Source organism: Oncorhynchus kisutch, linkage group LG1 (assembly GCF_002021735.2).
Source record: "Oncorhynchus kisutch isolate 150728-3 linkage group LG1, Okis_V2, whole genome shotgun sequence".
Classification (NCBI taxonomy): Eukaryota; Metazoa; Chordata; class Actinopteri; order Salmoniformes; family Salmonidae; genus Oncorhynchus; species Oncorhynchus kisutch.
The window spans coordinates 66,407,163-66,421,854 of NC_034174.2; the positions used below are offsets into that span (position 1 = coordinate 66,407,163).

The window sequence follows — 14,692 nt, forward strand, 5'->3', positions numbered from 1 at the left end:
TCACTTCTTGCTGATGAGATTCCCCACCCGTTGTATGAATCGGCCAAGCTTATTTTCATTGGGCGTAGTTTCAGTCTGATAGCTGTGTATGGAACTAATAGAGGGATGTCTCACAAACAAACTCCTGTGTTTGTCTGAGTCATATCTGTTTGCAGTAGTTGTCGGTTTATCTGAAGGCTTGTTGTCAAATGAAACAAAACTCTCAAACCGGCTATATGCTCGTTTCCGCCTGGTGTCTGAATGAATTGATGCTTGACTCTCCACGGTGTTTGTTTGCTCTCCAGAGTTCTTGTCTGGTTCACATTTCTTTCTAAAGCTCTTTCTAACCCAGCTAGTAGTTAACCCAGGAGATGATGATTTACCTGCTGGGCTGGGAGAATTACGCTGTTGTTCCTTTTCGGTTTCAGTGCCAGCTGCATTGTGTGATGACCTGGAAGGGCTTGGAGAATGACCCTTGGGTGATGTAGTAAGTCCCACAGCTGACGGTTTTCCAGGAGGATCTGAGATGGTTCTCTGCTCTGCTGAAATGTCAGCCTGCACTAAATGCTTTGATCTCACTGAACCTATCCTTTGAAGTGTGGATCTGAATGAATTCTGTCTTTGGAGTTCTGCTCCTTCTACCTTGTGTGGCGTTTTCTCCACCATTTTCTCCACTGAAACATCGGCATGCTCTATATTCTTTATTGATGTCACAGAAGTTCTGAGTTTCAATGGATTCACACTTTGGCGTGTTTTCTCTTTGTCTGCGGAGAGCACCAAGTTGGAGCTGTTGGCCAGCTGGTCAGTGGATCCATGACTCTTCCTGGTGGGGCCCTCCTTCTCCTCTGGTATTCCATTCAAACATGTTAGCCCTTTAGAGCTCTCCACATTAAGTCCAGTTGGTCTGAAGTTGGAGGGCTTGAGCAAAGGTTCCTTTAGTTGTATTCCCAGTTGGGCTGCCGACATCGTCCTGGAGAGAGGCTCTTGCCAGTCATCAAGAGGATTCCTCTCTGTCTTGGTCGTGATATCGTATTGTGAGACAGACCTTTGTGCATCACTGAAGTTGATTAGTTTATATTTTTGTTCTTCAACTCTGTTTCCCTCTTCCTGTTGACCTCCTGGGGTGAGTTCCTCTCTGTGGCTGGATGGTCCCTGATTAGAACTGTGTTCGGAGCTGCCTGCAAGCTCTGCCGCACTGTGCCTTTTATCCAGGCCTCTCTCTGACGACCTTCCTTTAGCTCTTTCGAGAGTAGAGAAAATAGACAGCCTGAGAGAATCCTGGCTCTGCCCTGGCCTTAAGTTGCTGACAGGTTCCTCATACTCATGTAAACTGAGCCTTTTCCGTCTGATCTCTTCCAATCTCGTCTGACTCTCCCGCAATCTAGCAGTGGTCAGTTGGGGTTGGAAGTTGCTTAGGCCACCTAGACTGCCCTGTGGATATGTTACTCCTTGACTGCCCTGTGGAGATTGTAGCCATAGACTGCCTGGTTGAGATGTCACAGAGTGCTCAGACATATAGTTAGGAGTTTCAGACTGCTCTGCCAGACGGCTGTTGAAGAGGACTGATGTTCTCATACGGGATGATGTGGTTGGGTTCTGCGTACTGTCAGGCTGATGCAGATTCTCAACTGGCTCCCCTAGGGTCGCATCACTGTTATTGAGGTACGAGTCGATCTTCCACCTGCTAAGAGAGTTCTCACTGCTGAAAGGGAGTAGAGGCTGTTGGTCAATGCCATACTTCTTCTTCTGCATGTAATGATTAATCCTGCCTGGTAACAGTGTGTCCTCGATGCGTCTGCCTCTCTCAGGGGCACCGTGAGCGCCGCCAGCGTCATCTCTTACATTCATCAAGGGAGTTGTGGAATTCCCTCTCTGCGGCAGCTCTCCGGCGTAGCTGTGTCCCCTCACAAGTTTCCCCATATCGGTGCAGTGAGATAGATTCAGTCTGTCCTGAAAGCTCAGTCTTCTTGTGACCATCTGTCCATTGTTGTATCGATCGTCCTTCTGTTGACCAGTAGAACTCATCAAGTTAAGCTGTCTCCCACTGGATCTCATGTGAATCTGGTCAAGAGAGAGTCTGCTCTCAAAGAGAAGACCGGAATCAGGGTTGTACGTGGCTGTTGCCGGCTCTTTCCGGAAGTCTCTCTCCTGAGAGAGAGTGACGGGCAGAATGGATCGGGCAAACAGACGTCTGAACTCCTCGTCGTAGGAGCCCACCAGCAGCCCTGTGACCACCAGGACCATGCTGAGGTTGATCTTCTCAAAGGACCACATGAAGCTGGAGAAAAGGGAGACCAAAAGAAAGATGTTATAATAAATAAATGCAGTCATCCGGTTACTTATATATAAAACTCCATGAATACTGTAGAACATTTTTGTATGCTATATAATGTATAATATTCTATTTAATATACTGTATTTAACAAATATAAGGAAGAGTTTGGAAACATAAAATAAAGGTTAAATAAATAAAATAAATACAATTTAATAAGGACTTTAAGCTCTTACAGTTCATTTGTGAATATACACTGAGTGTACAAAACATTAGGAACACCTGCCCTTTCCATGACATAGACTGACAAGGTGAATCCAAGTTAAAGCTATGATCTCTTATTGATGCCGCTTGTTAAATCCACTTCAATCAGTGTAGATGAAGGGGAGGAGACAGGTTAAAGAAGGATTTTTAAGCTTTGGGACAATTGAGACATTGATTGTGTATGTGTGCCATTCAGAGGATGAACAGGCCAGACAAATGATTTAAGTGTCTTTGAAAAGGGTATGGTAGTAGTTGCCAGGCGCACCGGTTTAAGCGTGTCAAGAACTGCAACGCTGCTGGATTGTTTTAAGCGCAACCGCTTCCCATGCGTATCAAGAATGGTCCACCACCCAAAGGACATCCAGCCAACTTGACTTTAACTGTGGGAAGCATTGGAGTCACCATGGGCCAGCATCCCTGTGGTACGCTTTCGACACCTTGTAGAGGCCATGCCCTGACTAAGGCTGTTCTGAGGGCAAAAGGGTGTGCAACTCAATATTAGGAAGGTCTTCCTATTTTTTTATACACACATTATGTGTAGAAAATTGTGGTATTTCAAATTCTCGTTTAGAAAGACGGCCTAGGAACAGTGGGTTAACTACCTTGTTCAGGGGCAGAGCGACGGATTTTTACCTTGTCAGCTCGGGGATTCGATCTAGCAACCATTCAGTTACTGGCCGAACTCTCTAACCACTAGGCATTTTGCAAAGTATTTCAAATTGAATTCCCTACCTTTAGATGTTGGATTTTGACACCTGCGCTCTTAGCCATATTCAGAAAGCTTTTGAATTGGAAGTCATCAAGAAGTATGTAGACCATCACTCCCCTAGTAGTCGCATTGACAATCTCTGTCAAAATATCAACGTCAGTGAAGACATCCATCGCTATAGCAATAACCTATAATGGAAAGGGATTAAGAACACGCTTAATGATCAGTTTTATGAACAGCAGAGGTTTATTGAAAGTAGAAGTCTCAGAACTTGGTCACCAAATCTGAAAAGGTGCCTCATGTCTTTTTCTGTGTAGTAATTGCTGTGTTGGGTAGTAGTGAACTACATGTAGTTCAACTAGTAATTTAATTACATTTTTTTAGTAGCTTGGTGGTAGTTGAACTAAATTCAAATATTTTCAGTAGTTAATTACTTGTTTTTGTCACGCCTTGGTCTTAGTATTTTGTGTTTTCTTTAATTATTTGGTCAGGCCAGGGTGTGACATGGGTTATTGTGGTGTGTTTTTGTCTTTTAATAAACATGGATTGCAATAGCCACGCTGCATTTTGGTCCGATCCTTGCTACACCTCCTCGTCCGAGGAGGAGATAGAAGAAAGCCGTTACAGAATCACCCACCACACCCGGACCGAGTGGCGTGGTAACAGGCAAAAGCGACAGCAGAAGCAGCGAAAGGAGGAACGGACATGGGAGGATGAATTGTTCGGACAAGGACCCTGGGATCAGCCTGGAGAATATCGCCGCCCCAAAGAAGAACTGGAGGCGGTGAGAGCTGAGAGGCGCTGGTATGAAGAGAAGCAACAGCGGCAGCAGGAGCAACAATATCGGGACTACACTACTTGGGAGGAAATAGACAGGTGGGCGGTCGACCCAGAGAGAGTGCCGGAGCCCGCCTGGGATTCGCTGGAGCAGTGCGAAGCAGGTTATAGGAGAATGGAGTTGGAGAGACAAGCACGACGGCGCAGAAGGAAACCCGAGAGTCAGCCCCAAAAATGTATTGGGGGGGGGGCTCAGGGAGAGTGTGTCAGAGTCAGGAGTCAGACCTGAGCCAACTCTCCCTGTTTATCGTGAGGAGCCAAGGAGGAGACCAGAACCAGAGTCGGTGTTAGAGGTGAGCGAAGCAGAGACTGTGAAGGAGTTAATGGGGAAAGTGGAGGAGAGAGTAATGAGGGAGTTGCTAGTTTGGTGCTTTAGGTACGATATTCGTCCGATGGAGCGTGTCGGGGATTTGATGGCACCTGGGTCAGCGCTCCATACTCGTCCTGAGGTGCGTGTTAGTCGGCTGGTGAAGTTGGTGCCAGCCTCACGCACCAGGCCTCCTGTGCACATCCCTAGCCTTGCACGTCCTGTGCCAGCACTGCTCTCAAGATCTCCAGTATGCCTTCACGGTCTAGCCCATCCTGTGCCACCTTCACACCCCAGCCCTCCGGTAGCAGCTCCCCGCACCAGGCTTGCTGTGCGTGTTCTCGGTTCAGTACCACCAGTACCAGCACCACGCATCAGGCCTACAGTGCGCCTCGCCTCTCCAGCGCTGTCGGAGTCTTTCTCCTCTCCTGCGCTGCTGGAGTCTCCCGCCTGTTTAGCGCAGCCAGAGCCTTCCTCCTCTCCTGCGCTGCCGGAGTCTCCCGCATGTTCAGCGCTGCCAGAGCCTTCCTCCTCTACAGCGCTGCTGGAGTATCCTGCCTGTTCAGCGCAGCCAGAGCTGCCAGCCTGCATGGAGCAGTCTGAGCTGCCAGCCTGCATGGAGCAGCCTGAGCTGCCAGCCTGCATGGAGCAGCCTGAGCTACCAGCCTGCATGGAGCAGCCTGAGCTGCCAGCCTGCATGGAGCAGCCTGAGCTGCCAGTCTGCATGGAGCAGCCAGAGCTGCCAGTCTGCATGGAGCAGCCAGAGCTGTCAGTCTGCATGGAGCAGCCAGAGCTGTCAGTCTGCATGGAGCAGCCAGAGCTGTCAGTCTGCATGGAGCAGCCAGAGATGTCAGTCTGCATGGAGCAGCCAGAGATGTCAGTCTGCATGGAGCAGCCAGAGCTGTCAGTCTGCATGGAGCAGCCAGAGCTGTCAGTCTGCATGGAGCAGCCAGAGCTGCCAGTCTACATGGAGCAGCCAGAGCTGCCAGTCTGCCAGGATCTGCCAGTCAGCCAGACTCTTCCAGATCTGCCAGTCAACCAGACTCTTCCAGATCTGCCAGTCAACCAGACTCTTCCAGATCTGCCAGTCAACCAGACTCTTCCAGATCCGCCAGCCAGCCAGGATCTGCCAAAGCCAACTACCTGCCTGAGCTTTCTCTCAGTGCTGAGCTTCCTCTCAGTGCTGAGCTTCCCCTCAGTGCTGGGCTTCCCCTCAGTGCTGAGCTGCCCCTCAGTCCCGAGCTACCCCTCAGTCCCGAGCTACCCCTCAGTCCCGAGCTACCCCTCAGTCCCGAGCTGCCTCAGTCCCGAGCTGCCCCTCAGTCCCGAGCTGCCCCTCAGTCACGAGCTGCCCCTCAGTCACGAGCTGCCCCTCAGTCCAGTGGGGTTCTGGGTGAGGACTATTAGGCCATGGTCGGCGGCGAGGGTGGATTATTCCAGGACGCGAGGGGGAGGAACTATGACATTTATGGAGTTGGGTCCACGTCCCGAGCCGGAGCCGCCACCATGGACAGACGCCCACCCGGACCCTCCCTATGGTTTTGAGGTGCGTCCGGGAGTCCGCACCTTAGGGGGGGGGGTTCTGTCACGCCTTGGTCTTAGTATTTTGTGTTTTCTTTAATTATTTGGTCAGGCCAGGGTGTGACATGGGTTATTGTGGTGTGTTTTTGTCTTAGGGGTTTTGTGGGGTGTCTAAGTAGTCTAGGGCTGCCTGAGGCGGTTCTCAATCAGAGTCAGGTGATTATCGTTGTCTCTGATTGGGAACCATATTTAGGCAGCCATATTCTGTGAGTGTTTTCGTGGGTGATTGTTCCTGTCTTTGTGTTTGCACCAGATAGGGCTGTTTCGGTTTTCACATTACGTTTATTATTGTTTTTGAAAGTTCGTGTTTCGTTATTTAATAAACATGGATTGCAATAGCCACGCTGCATTTTGGTCCTATCCTTGCTACACCTCCTCGTCCGAGGAGGAGATAGAAGAAAGCCGTTAAAGTTTTGCAATGGAGTGGTGTAGCTACCTACTGGAATTACACACTACGTTTTTCTAAAATAAAACATGGGTGAAGTAGGCAAGAATTTAATTTCTTTTTCTGCAGCAGCACTGCCTAATTTCATGTGCCTTATTCTCACTTTTTGTGTTTAACAGGCTTAATTACACATCTGACTCCAGAGTAATCTGTTCTTGCAATTTGGGGTCAACAAAATTTCAGATGTATATGTGATCGTAGTGAAGGTAGTAGTGAACTACTTTTTCAAAGTAACTTTAGGTAAGTAAACTATATTTTTTCTTAAGGATTGCTTCAGTGTAGCTTAACTTCTTCCAGTGTGAAGTAATTGGTAGCTTGGTAAACTATATTTTCAGAGTAGCTTCCTCAACATTGAGTAATTGTGGTATTCAAAAGCGCACTGTCTGTACAGCACAGTATGTGCGTTTTGAGAAGTAGCAATTACTTTTGTTATCCGCACACACCCTTTTATAACCTTCTGGAATTACATATCCAATTGTAAGAATGATAAGTGGAAACAATAAGCTTGGCAAGCAGTCATGGCGTGTGATGCTAACATTTCAGTAGGCCTACGTTGAAACTGGCTCGAGTTGAGACAGGCTTAGGTGGTTGATATGCCACAGACATTTAACTGAACATACATTTTTACTCAACATGTGCATCTGTGGGAAATGCTACTCTGTGAGAAATGCAATTCAAATTGGGAATGTGAATTTGTACAAACCATAACAGTAAATACCAGACACTGCAAATGATTGATGGGAAATTATATTATTGTGCCTCCTTACCTGTCTTGCGTCTTGGATTTGTTTACGTATCGTCTCTTTGATGGTCGGTGTGTTGTGTCTGGGAGGGTGGAAAAGCAGGCTGATGTTTGTCTCCACATTCTCATTGGTGACCTCTGGCCAGCCGAGGTCAAGGTCAGGAACCTCCTCATCTGACTCGGTGGGGAAGTAAGTCGAGGGAGCTCTGACATCTTCTTCACTTTCACGTTTCCTTGCTTCATAATCCTCTAGACTTACTTCATGGTCAACAATGATAGCCAGCTCTTTCACCTTTTAAAATCCCATTGAATGTGTTAAATTGTCCAGTAAGTTGAACATTGAGAATCACAGCCAGCAAGTCAACCCTGACCGGCACCGCTGTCGTATGACTGAAGTTAAAAAGTGTGCAGTCGATGGCTGTGGATTTTAGTTTTTTTATGCTAATAGATCAAACCTGCTGCAATCTTCACCCCATTCACAGCTTTAACAAAAAACACATCACATGACAGTCCATCCCTCTCCCTTCAGAGGTTTGGAAGAAGTCAGGCTAGTAGTATCTTGTTTGGGTGAAAGGAAACACAGTAGTATTCTTTATAGGTAGTAGAGTTGTTACCCAAAATATGACCTCTTTTGTGGAGTGTACATTTGTATTAATGTATAATATTTAACATGTCCTTAATACATCTTTGAGGAGAATACCAAAAGGATATTGTACCATACAGAAGTCCGTATCGTCTAAAGTTATTGGTAAATGACTAAAAAGGTCCCTCCTTAAAAGAAAGACAATTAGGAGATGAGGAGACAAGTGTGGGAAATAAAAAGAAAGAATGACAGGAGAAGACAACAGAGGTGATAAATGAGGTTTATTTCTAACACAAAACAAAGGGGGAAATGCAACACGGTGCAGACAAACATAACTTCTCTGGCATAGTGACTGCAGTGCGGACGGCACTGGCTGTGTGTCTTCCGTCTGCACTCTCTGACATCTATTCACCATCCACAGAGAAATGGACACAGACATTCAGACCTGGGCTCAAATACTATTTGAAATCACTTCAAATACTTTAGCTGTGCTTGATTGAGCTTGCCTGTTGAAATGGAAAATTCCGCCCACCTGGCACTTTAGACAGGCTGATCCCAGGTCTTCAGACATTCCATTATATAGTACAGTATAGTGGAAGGTGCAGCTTTTTTATGATTAACACTTATGATTAACATCTACTCTGTTCATTTTTTCAACATTTCTTGCCCGTTAAAGCTGTGACCAAGCTATATGACATCTAAAATGGACACCATGTAACAGCTTCTGGTTTCACTCAACTCATGCTATAAAACAGTAGCAGGAAACGCCTCAAGCCTTCTCAGGCATCAACATCCCTGGTTACTTTCTAGGGGGGGTTGGTGACTTGAGAGATCTGGCAGGGCTGGGCGACTTAACACGCCTAGTGGGGGTTGGGGACTTAGGGGTGGGGGTTGGGGATTTGGCGGTTGGGGTGGGGGACTTTGGGGATGGAGTGGGGGACTTAAGGGACGGGGTGGGGGTCTGGGGGATGTGGGTTTGGGCAGGGGTAGGGGTTTGGGCAGGGGTCTTGGAGGCCAGGGGTGCAGGTGTTGCTCCTCTCCCTCCTATTTTGGCCTCGGGGGGCTCTCGCCTTGCTTGTAGACGCTCACGGTGATCTCCACGAACTCCCCGCCATATTTGTTCCGTACGTTGATGCTGTACTTGCCGGAATCCTCGGACGTGACGGCGGTGATGGTGAGGCTGGCGAACTTATTGGCCTCAAGCGTTATCTTGGCGTGCTCAGTGGAGACTACCTCATTTTCATTCTTGAACCAGGTGACCTCTGGACTGGGGTCACCCCAGACTGTGCAGGTCAGGCTCAGGGTCTGAAGGTGGACAGAGGGAAGTGGAGAGGTCAGACGTCAGAGAGACAGAGAGAACGATCTCTTGAATATGCACACAATTCTCAACGAGAGACCATGAATTTTCAATACAGTCACAATCTTATACAAGTATATGTCGTCATGATATAAAGTTTGTTCAGAGTGCATAGTATATCCCACCTTCTGCTCCATAATGGTGACCACATCTGGCAGACCACCAACCACTCTACCACGGTCTGAGGATTAGAACAGTCAATTAGTACTTGTTGTCACGTAATCACTAGGATAATATGTATTGTGTAAATATAGTCTACTCACTCTTCTCAGCGAAGGCTGCAGCCCTGAAAGATAACAAAATAATGACATTGTTATAAATCAAGGACTTGGTGTATTACCGAAACATTTGGCTGTGTGTATACGATGAGGACAAATTCTTGGTTTATAAACCCTGTGGAACTTTTAATACTTTGATTGTTAAATGTGTTGCATTTTGCAAAAAAATGACAACAACTTTGAACTAGAAACCATAAGAAGAAAAGCACAGCAATAAGTATCTTACTTGAGTCTCAGGTACTCCTCATAGGCATCGGTATATGCTACAAAAAGACAAATTGACATGATAAGACATAATCTACAAAGACAAGCTAAGTGCAATTTTAAACAATCCTAGTGGTCAAAGCTTCTGGTTGTAATTACATAATTTCAACATTGTGACATTGTTTTGCCTGCTGGGATTTTTTTCTCTCACAACGCTAACCTTGTCCGGAGAGGTCGAATGTGCGAGTGTGGGACTTGGTGGCATCCATAATCTGGATGGAGTAGTGTCCCTTCTCCTTCTCTGAAGGCTCCCTGATCTGCATCCAGGCCATCTCAGCTGTGCCGGCGATCCTCATCTTCTCAGACGACGAGATCTTGCTATCCCTAAAAGGATATGGTCAGGTTTATTCGTCTAAATGAAACTCCTGCGTTTTCCACAGTTATATTTAAAGGATGGATACTTTAAGTTGAGGTAAGACCAACATACAAATCTACCCTACAGTCTAAACTGAAATAAATAAAACTAGTATCTAGAAACATCCATTGATTGACATATGTTAAAGTATGCCTTCAAATCTCATCTCCAAAATGGCTGCATACTGTGTAACCGGCCTTGCTGAGTGTGATGTAGATGATGAGATGTGCGTACTTATGCAACCAGGCAGTCCTGATCTCCTCTGTGTAGTACTTCATGTAGCACTGGAGCCTGATGCCTTCTGGGGTACACTGAAGCACCAGCTCAGAGGCAGAGGACCCTGAGAGGAAAAGGAGAGGCAGAGACGTCACAACCACACCAACACTAAGAATCTTCACAAGCACACCAACACTAAGTGTCTTCACAAGCACACCAACACTAAGTGCCTTCACAAGCACACCAACACTAAGTACCTTCACAAGCACACCAACACTAAGTACCTTCACAAGCACACCAACACTAAGTGCCTTCACAAGCACACCAACACTAAGTGCCTTCACAAGCACACCAACACTAAGTGCCTTCACAACAATACTAAGTACCTTCACAACCACAACAATGCAAAGGAGAACATCAATATTTTTCCTAGCAGGTGTTTTGATACAAAGTACATACCAGCAATGTGGGCAATGGCGTTGATAATATCGTCAAACACTGCAAATCAAAAACAGAGTATTTGTAGAAAGAGGCATTCATTTTCAATATGTCCTGATAAAGGAAATTATATTGTATAAATAATCAGATTATAGATCATGGAGATCCTGGAGCAGGAGTTTACCTTGGCCAGAAATGTCAAAGACAGAAGTGTCTTTCCCTCTGTCATCACTGAGTTTAGCTTTGTAATGGCCCTGGTCTTTTCTGGAGAACTGAAGAAAAAAGGTACTATTTACTGAGATTATATGATCAATTCAGAAAAAATCTTGCAATATTTTAGATAGTATTGTGATCTTGGAACAAAAAACGATACTGTGGGAAATTGAAAAATAGGGTCAATATTTATATAAGAAAATGTCTGCAAAAAAAAAGAGTTCCCTTGAGCAGTTGTATTCCCTGTGCAGTCATTGCTTTCAAGGTTCACAGCAGTAGTTACCAAGGAGATGGGGAGAGCAACAGATCCAGACATCACGTTAGGAGGGGTCTCCAGAACAATCTCCTCCTCATCCTTGAACCAGTGGAACACAGTCTCTTTCTTCACATTGGCAACCTGAGACACGAACACAAACAGAATACAATCTGTCCTGCCACTTTTAAATCACTGCAAAACCTAGTAAAAAGCATGAGCTGAAGCACACCCAAAACATGTCTGTAGAGGTGCTGACTAACAGAGAGTAAACTGTAGAAAAATGAAGTCCCACAATCTATATATGCTCCCAACAATTTAATGGGTAAACAGCAAAGCCCCAATGATTACAAATTTGTACACAGTTTCAACCTGAAGTAAATAGATATCTGTAACCACAATAACAAGTCCTAGAAAACGTGTTTGTTACCTTGCAGACGAGCAGAACAGTACAATCGTCATCCACATGGTAGGAAAGGTACTCAGCAAAGTGGGGACCTAAACATGATAAGAAATATTACATTTTTTCAACTATTATCACAATATACTGTACATTTTTACATTTACATAATTTAGCAGATGCTCTTTTCCAGGGGGACTTACAGTATTGAGTACATACATTTTTCATACTGGTCCCCCATGGGAATCAAACCAACAACCCTGGCATTGCAAGCACCATGCTCTACCAACTGAACCACATGGGACCAGTACAAACCTAATCTACAGCGTAATCTGAAATGTTGAAAATCAAACTAACAGACCAGCTGATTACTAATGTATGATATCAAGACAACAAAGTCTTCACTTTCTTGTTGAAAAATTACACAAACTTTCATACTATTTATCAAATATGTGCCATCAATCATCTGTGTACTAGAATAGAATACCTTGTTTCCTGATGTGCTCTGACCTCTGGAACTCAGCCTCCTTCAAGGCAGCCTTGAACACTGAGAATAGAACACAACAATGTCAGTACTTAACCTAATACCCAACCTCTTACACTCTAGCACCATAGGCTTATAGCAAAGAAGAAAATGCTTACTATTATCACATGTATATCAGACTTTGATTCAAACACTATTTGAAATCTATCAAATCATTTTAGTGTTTGCTTTAGTATACCTGGATTGCCAGATGGGCTGAGTTTGTGTTTTTATTGACTAATCTATTGGTTCTATTGCGCCAGGAAACTGAATCAAGCCCAGATAAAGTATTTGAAATAATTTCAAATAGTATTTGAACCCAGGTCTGACGTACTGTATATTACATCCCCTCTCACCATCTCCCACCAGGACCAGAGAGCTCTGGTTCTTGGCTCTGCCGTCGTGGATCTGGACGGTGTAGGTGGCCTCGCTGGCCTTGGAGAAGTGATCCACAGTCATCTGGATCACCCCGGTGTTCACGTCATGGCTGATCTTGTGGCTCTGTGGCACATACAAAACACATACCATCATTACATCAGGCATGTTTCTTAATAACTATTACCTTTATGTTTCACTGTTTATATGTTTCATGTGATTATGTCTCATGTTATTTATATTCACACTGCATAATTGCCCCTTGTGGGATGAATAAAATATTATTCAATTCAATTCATCAGTGAAATTCAGAGTACAGAGAAAGGCATCATGTTTACATGTATTTAAAAAATAAATAAAAAATCTGTTGCTTTGTTAACTGTGCCATACAGTACAGCTTTCTTTTCCTTGATTAAAAATAAATGTTTGAGGTTGTCGGTTTGGCACCTACATCACTGCTGGTGACCTCCTTGTCATTGACAATGAACCTATAGGTGACGGCGGGTGACATCTTGAGGCACTGCAGCCAGAAACGCACGTGGCCCTTCTCTAGAACCTCATAGTTCAGTTGGTGCTTCAGTGGGACAACTGGACGAAGAAACGAACAAAGAAATGATCAATCCTCAAGGGATATTTGTTGTGGAATTGTGAGAAGATTCATATGTGACACTTCACCCCTGATAAAGATGCATATTGAAGCATAACACTCACTTGGATGTCTGATGTTGTAGCTGAGTTCCAGCATGGTGTTCAGGGCTGCAAGATAAATTCAAGAATGAAGAATATCGGTATAAACTTTGACAAGAAACATATCTATATTTTTTAAATCTGAGTCTAGGGGCGTATCCAAACCTACCATCCTCTGTCAGTGTGTGGCTAGCAGAAACTCCTTCAGTGTCAGTCACATGCACAGAGAAGGCACCCAAATCACTTACGTCTGGGTTGACGAAAGTCAGCTTAGAGCTGGAAAATAAATAAATGTTGAAACAAATTATGTTGACAAAAATATTTAGTGTGGTTGTGTGGTCAATAAAGACATAAAAAACCCACTTACTGTTTGCCCTTAGTTTCTATGGCGACTCTTGGACAGTCACTGATTTCTTTGTAGTTCTTAGACCAAGCAAAGTTGGAGGTCTCAGAAATCTCACAGGCCTCGAATGACAGGAAAATATCACCAGTGTCCTCATCCACTCCACACTGGATCTCCTGGGTGCCTTAACACATAGAAACAGACAAAATAATAACCTTTATTGCTGAGTGGTGGAGAGGAAATGTTACATATTATGCATCAGCAAAACTGTTCAAACCAAAAGCTAATGAAAACCCTGCTCAAAACCAATGGAGGTGTGTGTGTCATGTGTTCCTACACCAAAACCTTTCAAGCACAAATCACTCACACAAATCCAACAGGCTATATCAGACTGAAGTTGTCAAACAGTAAATGTCATACAGTTGTCATATAGCTGTCATATAAGTGTTATTACCTGGCAGAGCCTTGGCAACCACTGGCTCAGATGTCTGGGAGGCCTTTCCTACTCCCTCAGCATTGACCGCCTTCACTTTGAACGTATACTCTGCTCCTGCCTCCAGACCGTTCACCTATACAGCGTCAACAAATCATTAGATCCACTAAACATTTCATTGCTCATTGTAGACCGACTCCTAACTTGAGTTACATGAGCACAACTGTCACGACTTCTGCCGAAGTTGTTGCCTCTCCTTGTTTGGGCGGTGCTCGGAGGTCGACGTCACCGGTCTTCTAGCCATCATTGATCCATTTTTCATTTTCCATTGGTTTTGTCTTGTCTTCCCACACACCTGTTTTCAATCACATTCATTACCTGTTGTGTATTTAACCCTCTGTTTCCCCTCATGTCTTTGTCAGAGATTGTTTATTGTCAGTGTTGTGTTTATTGTATAGGTGAGCGACGGGTCCTCGTACCCATGTTTGTTTATATTCATTTCTTATTAGTGTTATGGAGCATGTTACGTGGACATTCATTAAAAGACTCCATTTTACACTCCGTTTGACTCTCCTGCGCCTGACTTCCCTGCCACCTATACGCACGACTCTGACAGAATCTCTGACCATAAAAATATGTCAGCAGGAGAGGACACTACGCTCATGGAGGTGGAGGAATGCGTCTGGGAACAAGCGGAGGAGATTGACTGTTTGAGCAGAATATGGACCGCTGGGAGAGACAGGGAGTTTCTCCAGCGCCTCCACCACCACAACCGGGATCTCCCTTGAACGCTTTTTCCCCTCCTGAACCGAACAAGATCCATTTCCCCTACCCACGG

At 45.1% G+C, this 14,692-nt stretch overlaps 2 protein-coding genes across 2 annotated transcripts in view; both read right to left on the reverse strand.

The window, feature by feature from the left end:
- On the reverse strand, positions 1-8,290 carry LOC116376218 (protein FAM83B-like). Its single transcript, XM_031835705.1, has 5 exons — positions 8,252-8,290; positions 7,162-7,428; positions 3,248-3,412; positions 2,953-2,984; positions 1-2,257 (listed from the first exon to the last, which is right to left on the reverse strand). Exons 1-5 carry the CDS (start codon positions 8,288-8,290, stop codon positions 1-3), a joined length of 2,760 nt encoding a protein of 919 aa, XP_031691565.1.
- Positions 7,983-14,692, reverse strand: part of LOC109871350 (myomesin-2) — a 27,234-nt gene continuing 20,524 nt past the window's right edge. Inside the window, exons 19-35 of the mRNA XM_031830618.1 lie at positions 13,876-13,990; positions 13,446-13,605; positions 13,248-13,354; positions 13,103-13,147; positions 12,843-12,979; positions 12,373-12,517; positions 11,981-12,040; positions 11,524-11,591; positions 11,124-11,237; positions 10,812-10,899; positions 10,649-10,687; positions 10,208-10,313; positions 9,779-9,942; positions 9,581-9,617; positions 9,340-9,362; positions 9,202-9,257; positions 7,983-9,024 (exon numbers count right to left, since the gene is read on the reverse strand). Coding sequence (XP_031686478.1) covers positions 8,764-9,024; positions 9,202-9,257; positions 9,340-9,362; positions 9,581-9,617; positions 9,779-9,942; positions 10,208-10,313; positions 10,649-10,687; positions 10,812-10,899; positions 11,124-11,237; positions 11,524-11,591; positions 11,981-12,040; positions 12,373-12,517; positions 12,843-12,979; positions 13,103-13,147; positions 13,248-13,354; positions 13,446-13,605; positions 13,876-13,990 — 1,725 coding nt within the window. The 3' untranslated portion in view covers positions 7,983-8,763. The remainder of the gene's footprint in view (positions 9,025-9,201; positions 9,258-9,339; positions 9,363-9,580; positions 9,618-9,778; positions 9,943-10,207; positions 10,314-10,648; positions 10,688-10,811; positions 10,900-11,123; positions 11,238-11,523; positions 11,592-11,980; positions 12,041-12,372; positions 12,518-12,842; positions 12,980-13,102; positions 13,148-13,247; positions 13,355-13,445; positions 13,606-13,875; positions 13,991-14,692) is intronic.

Coding starts and splice junctions, on each gene's coding strand:
- LOC116376218 (XM_031835705.1), bottom strand. CDS start 8,290: ATGTCTGAAGACCTGGGATCAGCCTGTCTAAAGTGCCAG. Junction 7,429..8,251: donor CAGCCTGTCTAAAGTGCCAG/GTGGGCGGAATT, acceptor GGATTTTAAAAG/GTGAAAGAGCTGGCTATCAT. Junction 2,985..3,247: donor TCAAAATCCAACATCTAAAG/GTAGGGAATTCA, acceptor TTTTGCCCTCAG/AACAGCCTTAGTCAGGGCAT.